Raw genomic sequence first — 24,191 nt, forward strand, 5'->3', positions numbered from 1 at the left:
CATCTTAGTTCAATGGTGAGATAGTAATTCTCTGTCCACTTCACCTAGTGAAGTACCTTAGCCACCAGAGACTCCTGGCTATTTGCTTTTTTTCTTCTTCTGCATAGCACTTATGATTCTCAGTTTATTTTGGTAATATATTTGTTGACATTCATTTCCTGTCCTTCCCTTCATGTATGTTCCACAGGGATAAGGACTCGGCTTCCTTTGCTCTGAGCCTACCCCAGAGCCTGGCACATGGTAAGTGTCCTCTTCATGTTTCTTGGGCCTGTGCATGAAAACGCTCCCACCGCTGCTGTTGGTGTTTGGATGCAGACAAGCTGGGAAAAGCAATGGAGGGACCTGAGACAGAGGAGAGGAAGGAGAGAGTAAGCAAACTGTCTCTACTGAGGTGCCTCAGAAAAAGCCTCAAGAACCTGGAGGCGATGCTGAAACCCTGAATCAACACATAGTAGATGAATTCATCTAACTAGAAGAGATTCATTCTGGAAGGTGGGGAGGAAAGTAATGCATAGTTCAATGAGTTAAGCATTTGGAAGTTTCAGTAGACATATAGTAAATATTTATCAAATAAATAAATATGCTGAACCTTTATTTTATGGCCATTACTTTGTGTTACATAATCTGTTCGTCCTCATAAGACATTATCACCATCTTGCAAATAAGAAGCTGCGCTACCAGATTAGGAGATTTGCCCGAGGTCATATAAGACTCGCCAAGGTCATACGACGATTCAGAGACAGAGCTGACTACCCTACTCTCTAAAACAGCTCTATTCAAAGTCGTAAAGGCCATATTCCCTGTCCCCTTCCCTGCAGTGCCATACCACCTGTTATCACTGACACACTGTGCATTTATCTGCTTGTCTGCTTCCTCTCACCACAGCATAAATTCCCTAAGGGTAAGAATCTTCGTTTTGTTCGCTACTTTTTTCCAGAGCCCAGAACAGGGCCTGCCATGTAGGTGGCACTTCATGAATGCTTACTGAATGTTTAAAGGACGAATGAAGGCGTTATTTAAAAATCCTTATTTCGGCCAGGTGCCATGGCTCATGCCTGTAATCCTAGCACTTTTGGGAGAGTGAGGCCAAGAACAGGAGTTTGAGACCAGTCTAGACAATATAGCAAGACCCTGTCACTAAAAAAAATTTACAAATTACTCAGATGCAGCGGCAGGTACCTGTAGTCCCAGCTACTCATGAGGCTGAGGCAGGAGGATGGCTTGAGCCCAGGAGTTTGAGGCTGCAGTGAGCTTTCTCGCGCCACTGCACTCCAACCTGGGCAACAGAGCAAGACCCTGCCTCTTAAAAACAAAAAACAAAAACAAAAAAGTTTCTCCACCTCTAAGTGGCAGTTCTATAAACTCGTGGCTGACAGATGACTCAAATCCAGGCAGGAAGGCTGGAGGCCATGTGTGAGGAAGGAAAGCTGTGGCCTGCTGAGTGCTTTGGATAATCAGAGGGAAGACTGTATCCACAGAGGAGAGACTCACTGCATGGAACCTGGCGGGAGAGTAACAGGGAGCTGGCATTTGTCCAGTCTCAGGCTCTGACATCACCCCTGTGGTGATATGGGTGGGCATGAATGCCACAAGCTGGCAGTGGCTCTTCTCAGGATGTGACTTCCCACATAAAGTGGCCCTAGAGGGAGAATGTGATGACCAGGCCCCCGTGGCAATAAGTTCGATGTAAGTGCATAAATAGGCACTTAGCAGAAAATTTCTTGTGAGCCAGGCATGGTAGTTCATGCCTATAATCCCAGCACTTCAGGAGGCTGAAGGGGAAGGATTGCTTGAGCCCGAGAGTTTGAGACCAGCAGCCTGGGCAATGTAGAAAAAAAAAAAAAAAGTTAAAGTTAGGTGGGCATGGTGGCACACTCCTATAGTCCCAGCTACTTGGGAAGCTGGGGTGGGAGGATCACCTGAGTCTGGGAGGTTGAGGCTGCACTGAGCCATGGTCATGCTACTGTACTCCAGCCTGAGTGACAGAGCAAGACCCCATTTCAGAAAAAAAATCTTTTGTGAATTGCATTAGAATGAGTGAGTCGTTCAAGCCTGGCAGCTCTGGCTGCTGGACAGAGGCTCTGAACCAGCCAGGCTGGGTTGTGGATAGCCCCTTGAGATAGTTCTCTGCCCACTGACCTTCCTCTGTACCTAGGCTTCTCAAAGCATAGACTTGAGACTGGGCTCAGACTAACCACATCAGTACCACCTGAGAACTTGATAGAAATGCAAATTCTCCTGCCCTGTCCTCTGATCTACAAAATTAGAAACTATAGAGGTGAGGTCCATGGTTCTGGGAATTAACAAGCCCTCCAGGTGATTCTGATGCATGTTCAAGTTTGAGAACCACAGCTAGTTTCCCTTTCATAATAGTTACTACTTTGCAAGGAGTCCCACGGGTGGGGTTAAGGTAACAGGTTGAGAAATTCATAATATCGTGCATGGGGTCTTTTCATAAGTTGAGTGAGGACTGGATCAATGACTCTTAATGGGAAAGGCCAGGGGTTAGGGAGGAAGGAATCTCCTTGCATCTGGAAAATCTCGAGGAGGGGTTAATTTGCAAAAACAAATTTTAAAGTTATAGTTTTGTTTCTAGACCTGATTTTAAAAAATTTATTTTTTTTTTAGAGACAGGATCTTGCCATATTGCCCAGGCTGGTCTCGAACTCCTGGGTTTAAGTGATCCTTCCCCCTTGGCCTCTCAAAGTGCTGGGATTACAGGCATGAGCCACGGTGCCCAGCCCTTAATTTATTTCGAAGGCTGGTGTAATATAAACATTAAAGAAAGGTGTAATATAAACTGCCATCCAGTACTGACTGTTTTAGTGTCTATAATGTTTGGATCCCACCTCCTGTCCAATTCTCATCCTCAAACACAACAACAAAACCAAAAAAACAACTATCTACACACACACACACACACACACACACACACACACCCTTGGCTGGCCTGACAGGTAAAAGAAACATCGCGTAGGACCCGCGGAAAGAGCTCCTGAAGCACGTTTGAGCCTTTATTGTGTGCCATGCACTATACATCTGGCACTATAAAGAGGGTACAATAGCTAGTGGCTTCTGCAATCAAGCAGCTTACAAGAGAAAATTCAGAGGGAAGACATTTTTTCTGGTTGACAGATGTTGAAAGTATGAAGGTGTGGGAGCTTTGATCAGAGATTTGTTTTTTCAGTTTTGCCAGATAATGGAACACATGGGGTGAACTAACGGGAGAGGAGGGTGAACAGATGGGCGAGGCTTGATTGCTGGGTTAGGAGGCACAGAAAGGCACAGAGGACAGAGGACTACCAGTACTTGGCAGTACTGTACTGCTCCATGGCCACTACTTGGGTCCAGGGCCACATTCAGATCTCAGGTTAGATAGTAAGAATTGCTAACATTTATCCAGCGACCACATGTGCCAGTAATCAATCTAGGTGCTGTGCATGTATTAACTCATTCTTCATAGGAACCCTATGAAAGAGTTATTTGATGAGGATACTCAGGCATTCACATGAAATCGAACGTGCCCAAAGTCTCACCCTACACAGTGGTGGAATGAGAATTTGAGTCCTGGCCACTTGCTCCGAAGCTACCGACAATTCAGTGTGCTGTCCCCCGTGTCTGGGCTGGCTTGGGGGGTTGGGAATGGCGGAGGAATGGGACACTTATTTCGATAGGTAAATGCGGTTCAGAAGTAAGCTCTTCGTCTTTCTCCAAGCCTGAGCAATCCTTTTGGCGCAGGCAGTCCAGAGTAGAGTGCTTTGTGAGCCAGCTCTACAGGAGAAGTGCTGTAAGCCCCTTCCCACTAGATGGCAGCCCCTAAACCCACATAAAAATTCTGGAACCTCCCTGGTCCCCATCTTCCAGGGCTGGGCTGCAGCTGAGGAACTGCGGGACGCACACCCGCCGGGCGTCCAGGGGGCGCCGCCCCATCCGGGGGTCGCGGGAAGCTCCTAGGCTGGGTGGGGGGCGGAGGCGGACGGGGAGACGCCGCTGCCCGGACTCTCGGCGCCTGGGGGAGGAGCTGGCGCGGAGCAGCCCCAACTGGGGCTCCCAATCGGAGCCCGCCCTCACCGCCTGCGTCGCCGCGGCCGCCGGTAGGGTAGGGGAGAGGAGGGCTGGGAGGGCGGCACGGGCGCGGGCGCGGTCCGGGGCCCCGAGGGCAGGGGCCGGCAGCAGGTGCGCGGCGTGGACCTACAAGTCCCAGCGTGCCCGGCCGCCCTGACCCAGCGCCCGCCGCCGCTTAAAGGCTACGGGAGTCGCAGCCGTCGGGTCGCCGCGGCTTTTGCCGCCGTGGCTCCGAGGGCGGGAACGGCAGACTCGGCTGCCAGCTCTACCGGCGTCCCGGCTCGGGCAGCGCCGAGGGGCGCTCCTGGTCCAGCTCTCCCGGCTCGGGGGTTCCTTGCCGAGGCCCGACGCGTCCCGGGCCCGCGCCCCGGGCTCCCCGCCTCGGCCGCCGCGGCCTGCATAGAGCGGCGCTGCGCGCGGCGGCAATGGGAGAGAAGAAAGAGGGCGGTGGCGGGGGTGATGCGGCGGCCGCGGAGGGAGGCGCAGGGGCCGCGGCTAGCCGGGCGTTGCAGCAGTTCGGGCAGCTCCAGAAGCTCATCGACATCTCCATCGGCAGCCTGCGCGGGCTGCGCACCAAGTGCGCTGTGTCCAAAGACCTCACCCAGCAGGAGATACGGAACCTGGAGGTAAGTGGGTCGGGCACCGGGGCTGGGGTCGAGGAGCGGCGCGGACACCTCCCTCCGGCCCTAGTTCACTCCTGGCCCAGTTGCGTCTTTGAGCCCGCGTCGCCGCCTTGGAAGCTTCCCCTCCCTCCTGCACTCGCTGATGCGGCAGCCGGAGGACCCGGGACCATCCCTCACCTTGGGCAGGATTTGTGGGGTGGGTGCGTGGTGGGAACTGGGATGGAGGCTCCAGGGGCCCGTGGTTGGGGTGGGGTGCGCGCGGACATCCCCTCCCCCCTTCTCTGCCCCCACCCCATTTCCAGTTTGCGGGGCCGCAGGACTCGTTGTCCCACTGAGTCACAAGCTGGACTTTTCCCCGTGTGACTGAGCCGAGCACCCGTGGGCTGGGGTGACGGAGGATGTTCCCCTGAAGCGTGATCGCAGGCCTGCCGTCCCCTGTTCCCCTCATGCCCCGGACGCCGTCCTGTTTCTTCCTTTCCTCTCCTCCCGGGTCTTGTCTGCCGCCTTTTCAAAAAGTGTTGCTGAAACTGCATTTTTGCTATTCAGGCGTTTGGTGCTTTCCTTTCACGTTGCCACGGAGGCTCGCTGCTTAAAATGTATTAATAATTACCCGCTGACTCCCCCTGCTTCCCCCCAAAGACTGGATTTTGGCGTAGGAAGGATTATGCTGGGAAGCAAGCCTTTGGTGGGAAGATGACACTGTTTAAGGGGTTCTGATGGAGACATCGTGGAGTGTAAAGAAGAAATAAGATATGTGGGCCTTCCTCTCTCAAATTATAGCTGGGAAGTATTAGAAGGATTTGGAAAAACCAGCCTGAGGGTTTTTGGGGCACCCTGTCCATACACAAATGAGGGCAACTGATGGATTCCGAATGTGATTTTGGCCAGGGACGGGGCGGTGAAGCGTCAGACCAGTTAATAGCTGCCCCATCTTGAAGAAGGAACCTCTCACCATCTTGCCCTGCCACATGTGGCCTCCTGCAGGTCTGGGGATGTTTTGTTTTATCAGATCCTCAATTTCTCCTCCCCCTAAACCCTCCCCCCGCCCCTTATTGCTGATTGCCTGTGCCAGCTGTCTGTGATCGCGGTAATTATTACAAGACCAGTTCTTCCTCCAGGCATGCCACAAAGCCCGAATCGTTGTTTGATGCCAAATGCTCGGGAGTGACTCTCCCTCAGTTTTATTTTCTTAAAAGCTATAAAACCACAGGTCATTGGAAGAATACAGTCAGTGCTGGGTATTATTATTTTTTGTTACAGTTGGCTAAAGCTGTACTGACCAAGGCTTTGCTTAAAAAACAAACAAAACCCACTACAACCGGCCTTTCTGCATGCATGCTGCAGTTTTCCAAGTATTGAGAGAAACTGATTTTTTGAACACAGCTGAGTGTGTTTGCCCAGCAAAGTTCAGTTTTTAAGCTGACACAGTAGAGGGCCTGTGAGGCTCAGTTCCGGGAGGGAGGGGTCGCTGTCCGGCAGAGTGTGCGTGGTTGGACTTCGGTGTTGCTGGGCTTGGAGAATGCTCTCTGTGTTGGCCTCTGTGGGATTGTCCCCACGTTGGTCTGAAATGTTCCTGGCTTCCGGAGTGTGTATATAGGAGAACCACTTGCTGTGCATTCTCTGGAATGGCCTTTTGTCCTACCCTAACTTCCGGAGTCCCTCATTTTGATGGCGGTGTGGCGTTCATGACACCCCAGAGCATCCAGCTATTTAAGTCTTGGAGCTGGTTTATTCAGTGGCTTCCCTCCTGAGTGTTTGTTTAGACGATCATCCCTGGCAGCAGAGAACCCATCCGAAGGCCCACAGGGGATTTGCAGCTCCCTGTTCTTCCCACCGTGATGTGGATTCGGGTTCACTCCACTTCCTGAAAAGGCAGGGCCTGGGTTGTTTTTGGGGATGGGAATTTAGACCCCTGGAGCCAGTTCCATGGGGCTGCCACCAGCTAGTTTGAAAGAGTCACTTCATCCTGGAGGCCTCAGCCTTCTCACTGCAAAACAAGGAGGCTGGAGTGTACGTCTGAGGCCTCCGGAAGCTCGAAATTCTCTAGGTTAGAGAAGGAGACTTGGTTGGGTGAAATCAAATGTTTGTGATTGTTTTTATACTACCCTTGTTTAAGAATAACCCTCTTTAAGAATGGTTCTAAAATCCAGATTTACTGAACCCATAACAGGGGTTAAGTTTATTATAAGAATCTTTGCCATAGGAGCAGCGTGGTGAGCAGGAAGCCCCATGGCTTTCATACTGGGCCTGGTTCTGTCTGTGTGACCTTAGGCAAGTCCCATGACTTCTGAATCTCAAGCTCTCCTGTCCGTAAAACAGGAACGAGACTGCTCACACCTGCAGCGTTTTGTCTGTCGGTTCATGCTGTTACTACCAAAAGAGTCTGCCTGGCAGCTGTCCCTAGTGAGGGTCCAGTAGCATTTATGGCATAGGCCACCAGGAGGGAAACTTAACCCCTACTGGACCCTCGCTAGGGAAACTTAACCCCTACTTTATGGGTTCAGTAAATCTGGATTTTAGGGAAAGGTACTTCTGCAGCTGCCTCTCATTTCATATAGGTGGGTGACACAAGCCAGGAAACAATCTCAGCAAGCTGGGTGGGGCCGTCCACCCCCAGCAGCATGTGTTGGGGCCAGGCAGGCCAGTGGCAGTGTCCAGTCCAGCGTTCTTTCCTGTTCTGTGGGCTCCCCACACACCAGGCCATGGCCCCAGAGACTGCTTGCAACACTGGATTCCTGGCTTTTGAAGAAGGATCTGACCTGGAGGGCTTGGCCTGTGCAACTGCATCGGACTTAGCTAGAATCTTAGGAGCCCCAGCTCACTCTGGCCTTCATTAAATAAACACTCAGTGGGAGAAGCAGCACGTGAAATGTCCGTGGAGGTCCCTGACCAGGGATGGGCTGCTGCTGCCTGAAATCGGGTTGTGATGGCGTGTGGGGGGTCAGCGTGTCTGGTTGTCCGGGGATAGCTTTTCTCTGTGTCGTGGTCCAGTTTGGATGGAAAAGGGTAGAAGGAGCTGAGACTTAACGTTTGCTGCCTATGTGCCCAGCAGCGTGCCTGACTCTTCTCAATTTCACACACATTCCTGGAGATCAGCAGTCTTCATCATACACGTTTTCCCTCTCTAAATAGAAAGGGTGGGAGGCACAATCTGAAACCAGGGTCTTAATCTGTAAACAGAAGTTGTGAGGCTACTTCATCGTGGCAGGACCTGGTGTTCTGTCTCCGCTAGACCCCCCTAAGGGTCTGAAAACTCCACTGAGGCAAATGGGAATGTTCTTATGCCCCAGATGTGCTCACGGAGGGACACCTGGCCTGCCTCATAGCTGGGCCTGCAACCTATGCCAATAATAATTACCTTATTCCTTTGAATCTGCCCAGTGCTGGGGAGACAAGGGTGTGTAGAAGCAGACACATGTTGCCTCATGGAGATTTACGTTCCAGGGACGTTGTGACTTGCCCTTTCCTGCCAGCCTACTAGTACTTTTCAGAGACAGGCTGTGCCATGCTGAGTCTCCCCACCTTGTGTTCTTGTGGAGAAAAATCCCTCCTAAGCAAGCTGGCGTGGAGAAAGGTGCTGAAGGACTTTGACCATCAGGCTTTGCTGGGGGAGGTGATGCTGGGAACTGTGGTAGGTGCAGAGTCAGGGTGTGCTGGGGGAGGCGATGTTGGGAACTGTGGTAGGTACAGTCTCTGCCCTTGGGCTGCTTTCCTGAGCAGTTGCCCTGGAGCCGCAAGGGGTCAGAGAGGAGGCCCTCCTGCCACCTGGAAGGTCAGAGAGGCCTGGCCCTCACACAGCTCTGCCATGGCAGAGGTCAGAGCCCCACTGTGTGGGGGACCTGAGCTCTCCCTATGCCTCCCAGGAGCATCTGATGATGGAACTGCTGGGAGAGGGGAGGGGTGGCATGCCTGCAGATTGGGTCCTTAGGGTGTGTTGAGGCACGTTCCCTGGACAGACCTTTAGTTACTGTTGATGTGCTTACCTGGCTGGCGGCCACCTAGCAAGGGCTCTGAAGTAGGTGGGCTACTCTCCCAGTCTTTGGGGTTTAGGGACACTTCTAGTCTAGTGAAGGAGCCAGTCAGGGCACAGTAATGACTCTAGTAGCACAACTTGCAGGACCGTGCATTGGGAACCCCACTGAACCCTTGGCCCATCCAACCTCCTGGTTTTTTTTGTTTGTTTGTTTTTTGTTTTTGTTTTTCTTTTAGTCAGAGTCCCACTCTGTCACCCAGGCTGGAGTGCAGTGGCATGATCTCAGATCACTGCAATCCCGGCATCCCAGGTTCAAGCAATTGTCCTGCCTTAGCCTCTGAGTAGCTGGGATTACAGGCATGCCCCACTATGTCCAGCTAACTTTTGTGTTTTTAGTAGAGATAGGATTTCGCCGTGTTGGCCAGGCTGGTCTTGAACTCCTGGCCTCAAGTGATCCACCCACCTTGGCCTCCCAAAGTGCTGGGATTACAAGTGTGAGCCACCTCCTGGTTTTCTGGGAAATATTCCCAGAGTCCTGGGGACTTCTCCCAAGTCACAGGTCCCTGGCAAAACCTGGTTTTGCTTTCCCACCCAGCCACTGTCTCGAAGTGTGGCGTTTCTCTGCTTCTGCTCTGTGGCCACAGTTGTAACCCTCTGGCCAAGTGGCTCCAGCCATCTCTGAAGAGATACAGAGCTGTATCTCTTTTGTGTCCACTTCCACCTGGGTAACTTTTTCCCTGGTGAAACCTACCTCCCAAATGTTTCTCGGAGGCAGCCTGGAGGGGGCCCCGCAGTGGCTGTGAGCCTGGGGAGGGCTGGGTGGTGCTGGAGAGAGGTCTTATCAGATCTGCAGCTTGGGTTGATGTGGGTGCCAGGAGGTGTGGTTTGCTGCCTGCAGCTATGGGAATGCCTTCTTCCACGTCAGGGTTATTTCCTCTTCTTGGAGTGGTCTGGGCTGCCTCAAAATCCAGGAAAGTGCGCCGCAGGTATTCTACTCCTGCCCGCTGGATGTGTCTGGAGACGGACCATGCAGAGACACTGGCCCACGGTGGCAGTGTCTGCAATGCTGGGGAGAAGCAGCAAAGCCTGTGGCCAAGTCTCTCTAAGCTGTGCCTTTTAAAAAGGCCATCCTTTCAGAATAGGCCGGTTGAGATCTCTTTTTCACGTTTAATTCAAAGGGGAAGCTGCATAGGTGCCTTTGGGGTTAGGGGAATGGTTTTGGAGTAGAGAGGGCAGACACAGATGAGGAACATGCTTGATCACCTGTTCTGTGTCGAGCACTCCACTAGGCTCTCCGCATATGTTGCACCTTAACATTCACGATGATGCTATAAGGCCTTATCCTGATGTTGCAGATGAAGGAGTTGCAGCTCAGAGGGATGGAGAGACTGTCTCAGCAGGTGGTTGAACCCGAGTTGACTGGTCTTGAGAACTTATGTTCAGAACTCCACAGCTGTTGCTGTGGTGGGGAGATTCTGTGCAGGGCCGTGGTTGCTGAGACTAAGGAAATGGCCAATAATAAAAAGGGCTGGGCTGAGGGCATTCCGTGGCTCAACTCTAGATGTTTGGGCTTCCTGGTGGCCAGCCAGGCTGTGCAGTCTCAGGGTTCAGACATGGGTCTGCCTCCCTAATGTCCAGGCCAGCACATCCTCAAAGACAGGACTCTCAGCACCATGATGCAGCCAGCGCTACGCTTGTCTCATTCTGAGAAAGGAGAAGCTGCCTGGAGATCAGTTTACTCATAATTTTTTAAATGGCTACCTGTCTTATTCTTTCTGAACAGTTCCTCTGATAAACAGTATATTCTTTAACTTTCTACTTTTAATTAAAATATTTTAAAAATACATAATGATATATGTTCACTATAAAAAAGAAAGTACTAGATGTACAACAGTGAAAATCACCCATAATGCCACCTCTCAGAGTTCATTCCAGTGCACATTTTGTTGTATATTTTTCCTGCATTTGCATACAAATGTACGTGTGTATATTTGTGGCATATGCCATGTGCATTGCCTTGTAAATGTCTTCTGTCTATATCAGCACATATACATATGCATCAGCACCATTAGTGGCTGCATTGTGTGGTCATACCACAAATTCATCTAACTGGTTTCCCTGTGTGGGACATTCAGGCTGTTTCCAAGTCTTGCTCTTATAAACGATGATGCAACGAGTATCTTCCTACAAGTGAGATTTGCTGGGTCAAAGTATATGAATACATTTAATGTCAGTCCTAGTCTCTAATACCTTTGTGGCATCATAACTCCCCCTCTTCTAAGCAGGAATGGCAGCCTTCATACATTTTTCCGTTTGCCACTGCATCTGTAATCACACTGACGTCCAAGAGTTTAAAAGGAGGCTGGGGCTGGGTGCAGTGGCTCATGCCTGTAATCCCAGCACCTTGAGAGGCTGAGGCTGGTGGATAGCTTGAGTCTAGGAGCTCGAAACCAGCCTGGGCAACATGGTAAACCCCATCTCTACAAAAAATAGAAAATTAGCCACGCATGGTGGCGCACTCCTGTAGTTCTAGCTACTCAGGAGGCTGAGGTGGAGGTTGCAGTGACCTGAGATTGCACCATTGCACTCCAGCCTGGATGACAGAGCAAAAAAAAAAAAAAAAAAAAAAAAAAAAAGGCTGGACATGGTCCTGTGGCTGAGGTTCTGGGATAAGTGTCAGGAACTATGGCTTCTAGTTTTGTGGTTGCTTGTGGCTGAGGTTCTGGGCTATGCGTCAGGCATTGTGGCTTCTGGTTTTTGTGGTTACCTGCAGCAAAGGGGGGCCCCCTGGGCTGACCAATTAGAAGAAGGCCTTTTCCTTGCTCCAGGATAGCGGAGGGAGGGGCTGGATTTCAGGTCTCCCTGTCCAGGGACTGATCAGCTTTGGTAGTACATAATCATATGGTGAGGTCTTGATCACTTGAGGCTCATGAAAGTCACTTTAACCGCATTCTTGGTTGCATCCCTAACTACAAATACTGATCACAGTGCTATTTGGGGTGCCTGGCTTTGGGGATGATTTAGTAGATCTGCGGGTTTCTAGGGCCGCAAAGGGTCTTGGAATTTCCATGTGGTCCAGCCCTCTCATCTTGCAGGTGAGGAAACTGAAGGCCTGAGGGAGAACTGACTTGCCAGGAACCCCTGTTAAGGAGAATTAACAAAGGGTGGTTATTAAAGGAGCACTGAGTTGGGAGTCAGACCTGGAGGCCCACACCCTTGGTTAAGACATTGTACCACCTTGAGTGTGGCCTGTTGACTGAGGGTGAGCCACTGCATCCTCGTCTGATTGTGGGGTCTTGACCTCAAGGGGTTTTCTGCAGGAAGAAGCAAATGGGTTTGTTTTCCTAGCTCTGTCCAGTACCTTAGGGACCCTGAGGACTGGAGAGGTTCTTGGAGAGCTATCTGGTGTGTGTCATGGGTGGGCCTTTCTTGAAGGTCAGCCTGCCCAGTGGGCTGGCTCAGCCCGAATGAACTGTCTTGATTCTTTGGAGTTGTCTGTGTACTTTTAAGGGCTTCTCATCCTTGCACCAAAAGATCCCCTGGAAATTAGGTGGGAAAACCTTAATGTTTGTGGGGCCTTGTGTTTGTCTTAAAAAGTTCATGCACTTGGCCAGGTATGATGGCTCACACCTGTTATCCTGTCCTGGATCCCTTGAGTCAAGGAGTTTGAGACCAACCTGGACAATATAGTGAGATCCTGTCTCTACAAAAAATAAAATATTAACCAGGGGTGGCTGTGCGCACCTGTAGTCCCAGCTACTACAGTGGCTGAGGCGGGAGGAGCACTTGAGCCTGCACTGAGCTGTGATCTCACCATTGTATTCCAGCCTGGGCCACAGAGCAAGACCTTGAATCAAAAAAAAAAAAAAAAAAAAAAACAAGAAAAATTTTTGCAGATTTTGCATTCTGTCCCACTATCCATTGGTTTTCATGTCAAGATGATGTCAAAAATTCTTTACAATTGCTTCCAGAAGGAGTAGCCTTTTAATCTAGTGCACAGGTGTCCAGTCTTTTGGCTTCTCAGGGCCACATTGGAAGAAGAATGCTCTTGGGCCACATATAAAATACACTAATGCTAATGATAGCTGATGAGCTTAAAAAAAAAAAAAAAAGGTTTGTGCATAATTTTCATGATACCCACCACCACAGATAGGCGGAAAAGTCCTTGTAGTCAAAGGGTTGGACACGGCTGATCTATTGTCTTGGCATCCATTTTGGCTTTCTCCCTGATTCCAGAGTGCAGGTAGAGATGTAGAGACGTGCTCTCAGGACAGCTGTTGAGATAAAAAAATTCGTTGTCATTTATTCCCAAGCACAGCTGTTTGTCATTCGCATTGAAAAAGTCTCCATTCAAACTGCTGTCACATATAAAATCTATTTATGTAAGTCTGTATTTTTCTGTTGTCTTGGCCTTTGTGGGCAGTAATGTGTTTTAACCGAGCAAACTGTCCTTCCAAATAATGAAGCCGAAGTCATCCTACCTGCTTGCCATTTTTCTTCCCCTTCCATTTTTCTAACCTCAGGATAATTGTAAGAATGAATTAAGGTTTGTGTTTAAGGCCGGGCACAGTGTCTCAGGCCTGTAATCCCAGCACTTTGGGAGGCAGAGATGGATGTATCGCTTGAGCTCAGGAGTTCAAGACCAGCCTGGGCAACATACTGAGACTCCATCTTATATAATTAAATTAAAATTTAAAAACAAGAAGAGAAAAAGACCTGTGTTTAAAATTTTAAAAAAGGGGGGAAAGTGTAATGCAAAATGTGGACTATGGCAGCTATGATTGGGAAAAATAATTTTTCATACAGCATTATCTATAGACTTGTGTTAGCAGCATACTGGTCATAAGCGTTTTGCTTTCTGCAAATATGATGAGGTAAGCTACTTTAAAGTGTGGTGGGGCTTTCTTCCGCGTGGCTCCTGGAGGTGTTGAGTCCCAATTTAGGTTTAGTTTTGATATGGATAATTTCATATTTGGGTTTAGTTTCGATATGGATAAGGGAGACCAGCTTCATTCATGGTGCACACACAGTTTTGCCAGTAAGGAAAAAAAAAAAAAGCAACCTGAATGTTCCTACTCATTAGATGCTATATGGAGAGCCCCTACCCCACCCCCACCAAGGCCCAGGCCCTTAAAAAGACTCAGTGCAGCCTTTCTGTATCTCATACTGTATTCTGCAAGATGCTCCTGTGAAAGAAAGTTGTGCTGCATTAGCCATCTCCCTCCTGAAGATCCCTGAGGATGAGGATTTGTGTTTTAAAGGCTCTAAGAAGTCCTGCAACAACAGTTCTCAAACTTATTTGCCCAGGGGATCTTTTCTTCCACTGAACGTAGTTGGGGAGACACGGCCTTAAGCCTTGAGCAGAGAAAGAGACAAGAAACTGTTGGCTCATTTACAACCAAGTGTTGTGTTTATGTTTTAGGTTTTTATGAAACTGAGGTGCCGTTTGAGGTTCCAAATCAAATTGGGTGGTTGAAGAGAGGCTGGTATCTCTGTAGACTTAGCCAGCCATGAGAGGTTGCCTTTTGTTGAAGGAGGTGTTTTACAAAGGGAAATAGGGTGTCTTCTGGGCATCACATTAGCACTTAAATACATCTGTCACTGAAATGAAATGAAGTGACGAAATAATAAAATGAAATGATGAAATGAAGAAATGATGAAATGAAATGATAAAATGATGAAATGATGAAATGAAATGATGAGATGAAATGAAATGGTGAAATAAATGATGAGATGAAATGAAATGATGAAATAATGAAATGATGAAATGGAATGATGAAATGATGAAATGAAATGATGAAGTGAAATGATGAAATGATGAAATGAAATGATAAAATGATGAAATAAAAAGATGAAATGATGAAATGATATGAAATGATGGAATGAAATGATGAAGTGAAGTGAAATGATGAAATGAGATGATGAAATGATGATGAAATGAAATGAAATGACGAGATGAAAAGATGAAATGAAATAATGAAATGAAATGACGAGATGAAAAGATGAAATGAGATGAAATGAAATCATGAGATGAAATGATGAGATGAAATGAAATCATGAGATGAAATGATGATGAGATGAAGTGAAATGAAATGAAATGAAGAGATGAAATGATGAGATGAAAGGATGAAATGAAATGATGAAATGAAAGGATGAAATGAAATGAAATGATGAAATGATGGAATAATGAAATGATGAAATGGTGAAATGAAATGATGAAGTGAAATGAAATGAAAAGATGAAATGATGAAATGAAATGATGAAATGATATGAAATGATGAAATGATATGAAATGATGAAATGAAATGAAATGAAGTGAAATGATGAATTAATGAAATGATGAAATGAAATGACAATATGAAAAGATGAAATGATGAAATGAGATGAAAAGATGAAATGATGAGATGAAATCATGAGATCAAATGAAATGATGAGATGAAATGAAATGGTGAGATAATGAAATGATGAGATGAAATGAAATGATGAAATGATGAGATGAAATGAAATGATGAAATGATGAAATGAAATAATGAAATGGGTGATGAAATGATGAAATGGTGAAATGAAATGAGGAAATGAAATGAAATGATGAAATGATGAAGGGAAATGATGAAATGAAATGAAAAGATGAAATGATGAAATGAAATGACAAAATGATATGAAATGATGGAATGAAATGATGAAGTGAAATGATAAAATGATGAAATAATGAAATGATGAGATGAAATGATGAGATGAAATGAAATGAAATAATGAAATGATGAGATGAAATGAGATGAAATGAAATCATGAGATGAAATGATGAGATGAAATGAAATCATGAGATGAAATGATGAGATGAAGTGAAATGATGAAATGAAATGAAATGATGGAATGATGAGATGAAATGATGAGATGAAATGAAATGATGGAATGAAATGGTGAAATGAGATGAGGAAATTAAATGAAATGAAATGATGAAGTGAAATGATGAAACGAAATAATGAAATGATGAAATGAAAAGATGAAATGAAATGATATGAAATGATGGAATGAAATGATGAAATGAAGTGAAATGATGAAATGATGAAATGAAATGAAATGATGAAATAATGAAATGAAATGATGAGATGAAAAGATGAAATGAAATGAAATGAAATTACGAGATGAAGAGATGAAATGAGATGAAATGAAATCATGAGATGAAATGATGAGATGAAGTGAAATGAAATGAAATGATGAAGTGATGAGATGAAATGATGAGATGAAATGATGAAATGATGAAATAATGAAATGAAATGATGAGATGAAAAGATGAAATGAAATGAAATGAAATGAAATTATGAGATGAAGAGATGAAATGATGAGATGAAATGAAATCATGAGATGAAATGATGAGATGAAGTGAAATGAAATGAAATGATGAAGTGATGAGATGAAATGATGAGATGAAATGAGATGAAATGATGAAATGAAATGATGAAATGATGAGATGAAATGATGAAATGAAAGGATGAAATAAAATGATGAAATGAAAGGATGGAATGATGAAATGATGAAATGAAATAGTGAAATGAAATGATGAAATGATGAAGTGAAATGGTGAAATGAAATGAAATGATGAAGTGAAATGATGAAATGATATGAAATGATGAAATGATGTGAAATGATGAAGTGAAATGATGAAATGAAGTGAAATGATGAAATGATGAAATGAAGTGAAATGAATTAATGAAACGATGAAATGAAATGACAAGATGAAAAGATGAAATGAAATGACGAGATGAAAAGATGAAATGATGAGATGAAATGATGAGATGAAATCATGAGATCAAATGATGAGATGAAATGAAATCATGAGATGAAATGATGAAATGATGAGATGAAGTGAAATGATGAAATGAAATGATGATGAGATGAAAGGATGAGATGAAATGAAAGGATGAAATGAAATGATGAAATGAACGGATGAAATGAAATGATGAAATAAATGAAATGAGGAAATGAAATGATGAAATAGATGAACCAAAAATACTTATTCATTTTTTTTCTTGGCATCCTTCTAAGAGTATTTTAGTGAGGTTAATTTCTAAAAATAAATTGCTATTCAGTAGCTATACAGTTGGCCTTTGCACCACAGGGGTTTGAACTGTGCAGGTCCTCTTAGCAAAACCAACAATTCTACATCCCTTTCCACACCCTCCCCTTGAAAATGATGAGGATGAAGACCTGTTTGATCATCTTTTTCTTTTCTCTGGCATGTTTGTAAGAATACAGTACATAAGACATATAACATATTAAATATGTGTTAATTGACTGCTTGTGTTATTTGTAAGGCTTACAGTAGGCTATTAGTAGTTAAGTTTTGGGGGAGTCAAAGTTATAGTGGATTTTCTACTGTGCAGGGGGGCCAGCACCCCTAACCTCCGTGTTGCTTAAGGGTCAACTGTACATGTTATTTCCTTTCCTGTAAGAGAAAAATGATGAGAAGATCTTTTCTCCAATAAGTGTATTCAAAATGTAGCAGACTTGAAATGTGTTGGCGCCACCATTTTGCGTCTCACTTTGAAAACTTATTATTAAAAATCGTACTAAAGCCTACCTTACTTTTCCAACCTTAGAAAAAATGGTACAAAGAAAAGGGGTGAAACCATGCTAGTTTGCACTGAAATTTGAAATTATCTTTTAAAAATATATTTTTACTTTAATTACTTCCAAAATAGAGATCAGTTGCATACAGATGGCAGGTCACCCTAATCCACCCTATGACTGCACTTAGATTCATGAGGGATTGTGCCATCTAGAAAGGGCAGAGAAGAGGAATAGAGTGCTCTGCATCTTGAAATATAAACATGCACATAGCCACATGCTTTGATTCTGTTGTCGCTGTGTACTTACTGCTAGGAAGAGGGCATATTTGTGTATTTTTATGCTAATTATTATCCAAGTTGTTAGTGATTTAGGCTTTCAGAACCATATAAAGATTTTTTTCCTTTGAGATATAAGCTACCTTGCATTGTTCTTCTGATCATATGAGGGAAAAATTTGCCTAAATATTCTTCAGACCATAATATTATGTCCATATAAATGCCAGTAGCAAGAGTAGAATCAACCACAATTGCCTTTGTAATTATTTAAAGCATGTGTGCCTGTAAGTAATTGGCATTTTATATAATCAAGAATCTTTGATATAATAATCTCTCAACTGTTTGAAACATGGCTCACATATATTAATTTTATATGCAAATATATATATAATATTCTATATGAAACTAAATTTTGGACTTTAGAACTTCTTAGAATCTTGACTGAAATGTCTACAGTAATATTTGACTTAAAAAAATTTAGCACACTGTCACTATGATGAAAAAACTTACTATAAAATTATTTAAAAAAATTTTCCACCCTAACATTTATAATATTCTCACATTTGTGGTTAAAACCTATTGTGATCGTTCTTAGAATTTAGATAAAAAATGTTCCAGAAAGTTTGAAGAGAAGCACTTTAGTCAATTTTTAGTTGTTCAAGCATGAAGAAATGGCATTTCGTTGACATTTTAAAAACTATTCAGATTCTCTCTTTGAATTCAAGTGTTTCAAAAATATCTTATTTTAAAATACCAAATTAGGAATAGAATGTGAAGGGCTGGTTATGAGTAATATGATACACTTTTTTGAGAGGATGAGATTACAATAACAATACCTCCTCTCATAGAATAGCCAGCAAGTCTCCACTAAATAACAGTGCCTTGATTTTATAGATGTTTAATCATGGATATTGAGTTAATCTGAACCATTTGTAGACACAGGCGTTTATTAAAGAATTATATAATATCTTTCAAGTATTTAGAATAGTGTTGAAATTCAGCCTGCATCCCCACGATTTTCAGAGGTGCCGATGCCTAATAAACTCAACCCCTTGCATGCCAAAATTGGCTTGAAGCCCACCCGTTACCCAAGCTACACTTTAAGCATCAAGGTTCAAAAATGTAATTTTAAATATGCAAGAGTTTGAGGAATTCACTACTCACACTTTCTTGAACAGTCTATCCAAGTGCATCAAGCAAAATGTGAGTAAAGAAATTTTGACCAAAGGATTGATGGTAATGTTGAATACATTTAATAGTAGATCTAAGATTAAAAGGTGAGAGTGAGGGTGAGAAGAGTGTATGAATGCTTCGTGTTCTGACAAAGAGAATGTAGCACCCATGTCCTACCGGCTTGGTTGCATTGCCAGTGCCCACGGTAGGCTATTTTATCCAGGTTTTTAGGTTTTGTTTTGTTTTGTTTTTTTCTTTTCAGGAGAGTTAATCCAAGACCAATAACTCCATAACTGGTAGAATTGGAAGACTTTAATAGTGCTTAACATTTTGTACATAGCTTTATAACAGTTTTCTTTTTCTTTTTTTCTGAGAGATTCTTTTCAATATATCCCATCATGGTTGAACTCAAAGTCATTGCTTATTTAAAATCTACAACTGCTGACGTTTTGTATCCTTCGCATTGCAGGTAATTGGTTTTTTGTGCATTTTCTGTATTTTTCTCCATCAGTCTACCTAGATATTTGTTAGATTTAATATTTTAATATTTTTCTGAAAAAGTGAGCTTTTGCATTTTTAAATCTATACTCAGTTGCTTTAATTCTGCTTTTTCATGTGCTATTTCCTCCCTTTTTTTTTTTTTTTTTTTGAGACGGAGTCTTGCTCTGTCACCCAAGCTGGAGTGCAGTGGCATGATCTCTACTCACTGCAACCTCCACCCCGCAGATTCAAGCAATTCTCCCACCTCAGCCTCCCGAGTAGCTGGGATTACAGGTGCATGCCACCACGCCAGGATAATTTTTGTGTATTTAATAGAGAGCAGGTTTCACCATGTTGGACCAGGCTGGTCTCGAACTCCTGACCTCAGGTGATCCACCTGCCTCGGCCTCCCAAAGTGCTGAGATTACAGGTGTGAACCATGGCGCCTGGCTATTTCCTTCATTCTTTATGTTTATTTTACTGGTTTTATCTCTCTCTCCCTCACTGTTTGTCTCCTCACATTCACTTTGCAGTTGTCAAATAGCCCAGGTGATGTTACAGATTTACTCCTTATAAAAGGAGGCATTACACATTACACATGCATCTTAGTGGCCTTACAAAAGTGTTTGGTTCATTTGTATTGACTATTCACCTTTAAAATATTTCAATATTCATTAAAATAGCTTCCAACCAATATTATTAGACTTATGTTTCTAGCTTTCTTTTTTTTATTGATATCTACTTTCATTGCTGTTTGTTTAGGAAATATATTCTGTGTCACGTTATTTCCGTGAAAATTGTTTAAATTTGTGGTATGGTCTAGAAAATGTTAATTTTTATAAGTATTCTGTATGAACATGAAAATAACATGAATTATAAGATTCATGTTCCTTATATAACATTTGCCCTTTTTAAAATTCACTAGCTTCTTTTAAAGCTTACTCTTAATTTTTTCTTTTATCTATTACTGAAAGATGTGTGTTTGAAATGTCTATAATGATTTGGGGGCTTATCCATTTCTACTTACTTTCTGATATTTTTGCTTTATATAATTTGACTCTCTCAATTGTGTGTGTGTGTGTATGTGTGTGTGTGAGAGTGTGTGGTGTGTGTATACATATGTATATATGTATCAGGCTAATGCACATTTAAGTCATACATCTTAATAATTTAAAACTTTTATCACACTGGTTAGACTAACTTATTTTAATAAATGTTTCTAACTTACATTCTATTTTGTCTACATAGCAACTTTTTAAAAAATTATATTCATGTAGTATGTTTGTATGTATATCATATATACACTGTATTGTTTGAACTTCAAAATTTCTGTAAATGTATATATTAGTTGCCTCTCGTAACTATGAGATGGATTTTTTAAATTTTGCCAATCTTTGTATTTTAACAAAAACATTGTCTACTTAGGTTTAAATTAATCTTTGATCATTTATACTTAATTTGTTTTATTAATTTGTTGTGTGTGTATATATATATGTCTCATTTTCTCCTATCACTTTGTCTTGTTTTTAAATTATGACTTTTATTTTTATTTTCATAGATACAACAGAGAAATGCATAATGTCCAGTGAATTTATTAAAGTTCCCAAGTCGGTCGTGCGCAGTGTCTCACGCCTGTAATCTCAACGCTTCGGGAGGCCCAGGCGTGTGGATCATGAGGTCAGGAGTTGGAGACTAGCCTGACCAACATGGTGAAACCCCGTCTCTACTAAAAATACAAAAATTGGCCAGGTATGATGGCACGCAGCTGTAATCCCCGCTACTCAGGAGGCTGAGGCAGGAGAATTGCTTGAACCTGGGAGGCAGAGGTTGCGGTGAGGCGAAATGGCGCCACTGCACTCCAGCCTGGGCGAAAGAATGAGTGAGACTCCATCTCAAAAAAAAAAAAAAAAAAGTTGCAAAGTCATACTCACCTTTCTGCTCTTGTCAGACAATTAAGGGGTCTTTGAATACTTCAGCCCTAATAATTTGCTTCCCAACATACATATTGCAGTGCTTATCTAATTGTAAGTATCTTTTTGTTTCAACACCTAATTTTTTGTTTAGATCTATCTGTATGTTTACAATATATTTTGCTCTTTGTTCATTCTTTGATTTCAGAGCTTCAACCTTTCTGAAGCATCTTTTCGGAGTTTCTTTTTAGTTTCTTTAGTGGAATTCTGCTGGTGGCATTTTGTTTTTTGTCTCTAAATATGTTATTTAGCTATACGTTGATGAATATTTTTCTTGGTTGAGGATTTCAGAATGGCATTATTATTCTTAACAAATAATATTGTTTATTTTACCTTTCATTCTTTCAGATTTCAATATGATTAAAGGTAATTTGATTTTTCTAGTGCTAATTGAAATATTTTTCCCTTCCTGATTGTTGACTGTTTCTCTAGGAGATACGTAGGTGTAGGTTTATCTCCATTGCAGCTTGCTTAGCATGCATTGAATTTTTGAATGTGCGGATTAGTGTCTTACAAAAGTCTAGAGAACTTTCACCCAAAATGCCATCACATATTATCCTTCCCAGTTCCCTTCTTCTATGAGAACACTCACTAAACACATGCTACACTTTCTCACTGTATCTTCCATGTCTCTTAATGATTCTGTCCACATTTTGCATTTTTAAAAATTATCTGTAATGCATTCTGAACTATTTATTAACTCTCACCATGGCCATGTCTAATCTGATGAGTTCTTTTTTGAGTTTTTAATTTAAAATACTATATTTTAAGACAAACTACTTTTCAAATTTGCTACATCAATTTTTTAGTCTCCTAAAAATATATTCTTTTTTTAAATTTTTTTAAAGCAAATGTGCTTTATAATCTAACAGTGATATTTCTACTAATGAACCTTTGTGGATCTGTTTGTATTCTTTTTCTGCTTTCCTTTCAAATGGTGGAATATCATTTCCTTGTGTACTTAGATGCCTTTGAATGACAAATATTGATTTTTCTTTGAAAATTATTTTTGTGCACTTTTGAGGATTTGTAGGAAGAAAATTTGCCAAAGAGAATTTAAATTTTTTTATGAGTCTACTAAAGGCACCACCATTCTGGGACCACATTATGTTAATTCTTGGCCTAAAGGTGTTTGGACGTATGTTTGGACTGCACATTTAAACAATTTTTAAATTAATTGCTGTAAATCATTAATGATTGAGTTTCTTTAAATCTGTCCAATCTCAAGTCATTTTTATTTGCCATTTCCAGGGAATGTGAAATGGGACTAATTTACCTCTGATTCTTCTTTATACTGAGGACATAAATTTTGGTCCTAGCTTTAGGGAGGAGCTCCTGTGTGATGCCCTATCTTGGGAAAAACTATGTATTTCTTTACCATCCTATGTGATGTATGACAGTAGGAATCCACACTCATTCATTTTGGTACATGTCCGTAGGGCAAAATCAGTTTCGGTGTTTAGGTGTATTTTGTCTGCTCCCTGCATTCCCATGGTTTTGACCTTATATTTTACTTTTTTTTGTGAACATACCAATGCTTCAATTTTTTTCCAGTAATATAATCAACTATATTATAAGAAAGAGAAAAAATTTGATAAAACACAAATTTCATGTTTTCCTACTCTAATTGGCTTTTACGTAAAAATACAAGTAAAATTTATTTGTGCTTTTTTGCTATTTCTGTTTTGCTATTCTCTGTTTGTCTGTGTCTTCTCCACATAGCCGCAATTAGGGAATTTTGCACACTCTTGTGCCAACTACTTTGATAGTAACAAAATATATTTCTTGAACTCTGAGGTATAAAACTCAAGTATCCACAATTTAAATTCCTTTTCCCTCACTTCTATTATGTTTCCAGTCTCAATAGAAATCGATGCCAATCCAGAAATACAAGCATTATTCTAATACTTCTCACACGTTACAGATATAAATTTTCTAGATCTCCTTAAATACTATCATTTTTCACTACTTTTATCTTAACTGTTAAGTTCAACATTTTCTATAATATTAATATATTGTGAAAATTTCCTTACTTTCTTATTTGTCCCAGGTTAAATGTTTTGCAGTCTCTACCTCACCCTGTGAAGCATAAACGTTGTACATGCTGTACAAATAATACATAGTTCATGTGCTTAGAGATTGCACAATTTTTATTTGGTTGACAATAGCTAATGTTTTCTTCTTCATTTTCTATTTCCTGATTTTTCTTTATTTAGTATATACTACATTATCATAAAAATAAGAACGTTTTACAAACTAAAGCAAAAGCAACCCTAGGAATAAAATGCACAAGTAAAATATATAAACATACAATTAGATGTACCATGTACCCTTCTAATTTATTTAGACATTTAATTTTAGTACAATTTTAATTAAAGTCTGTGTATTATCTGTCATCATCTTAGTATTTTTTATATAACAAATTTTGTAAGTCAAAAAGTCTCAATGTCATTATAAACTATCTTGGCAGAGGTTGATCTCCAAGGAATAATTCCTCTCCCAAATTATGCCAATCAGAATTTCCCTATACCATAATTCTTTTAATCAGTTTCAGAGGAATAATGAATTTCAAAATTGTTCAAGGTACTTGTTGTAGTTCAAGTATATTTTGACAGGTGTAAAACTGTAGACAGACTGACACAAGCATATTCTAATTGACTCAAAAATATAGGGGACCTATTTTAAAATCTAGATTTTAAAATGTCATGTCGACATATACATTTTCTCTGTGAAATAATTGCTTTTTATTCTCTGGATAGAATAATTTAATCTTTAAACCTTCAATTCACTGTTAAAAACAAAATATTACATAAGAACATGCTTATAAAAATAATTCACAACTAGCTTTTCAATTCAGAAATATATGTGAAAAATCATCAAGCATCTAATGGATTTCAAGGAGAAATGGGTTAGTAATTTATTCCATATGTCTCAATTTTTCCTAGACACAAGGCTTCCTTTAAAATAATTGTAGGCATTTAAGAAACCATGTAAACTAAAAAGAAGAAATTGTGACACTGCCGCTTAGGTTTTTTAAATCTCTGGACATGAATCAATATTT

The 24,191-nt window shown here is 42.2% G+C and overlaps 1 protein-coding gene across 1 annotated transcript; it reads left to right on the top strand.

Annotated features, from left to right (window-relative positions):
- Positions 1-332: 332 nt before the first annotated feature.
- Positions 333-20,834, top strand: LOC115831486. The gene is made up of 4 exons (XM_030799775.1): positions 333-368; positions 4,099-4,691; positions 19,057-19,149; positions 20,719-20,834. Exons 1-4 carry the CDS (start codon positions 333-335, stop codon positions 20,747-20,749), a joined length of 753 nt encoding a protein of 250 aa, XP_030655635.1. The 3' UTR covers positions 20,750-20,834.
- Positions 20,835-24,191: the final 3,357 nt, after the last annotated feature.

Source organism: Nomascus leucogenys, chromosome 19 (assembly GCF_006542625.1).
Source record: "Nomascus leucogenys isolate Asia chromosome 19, Asia_NLE_v1, whole genome shotgun sequence".
In the NCBI taxonomy this organism is placed as follows: Eukaryota; Metazoa; Chordata; class Mammalia; order Primates; family Hylobatidae; genus Nomascus; species Nomascus leucogenys.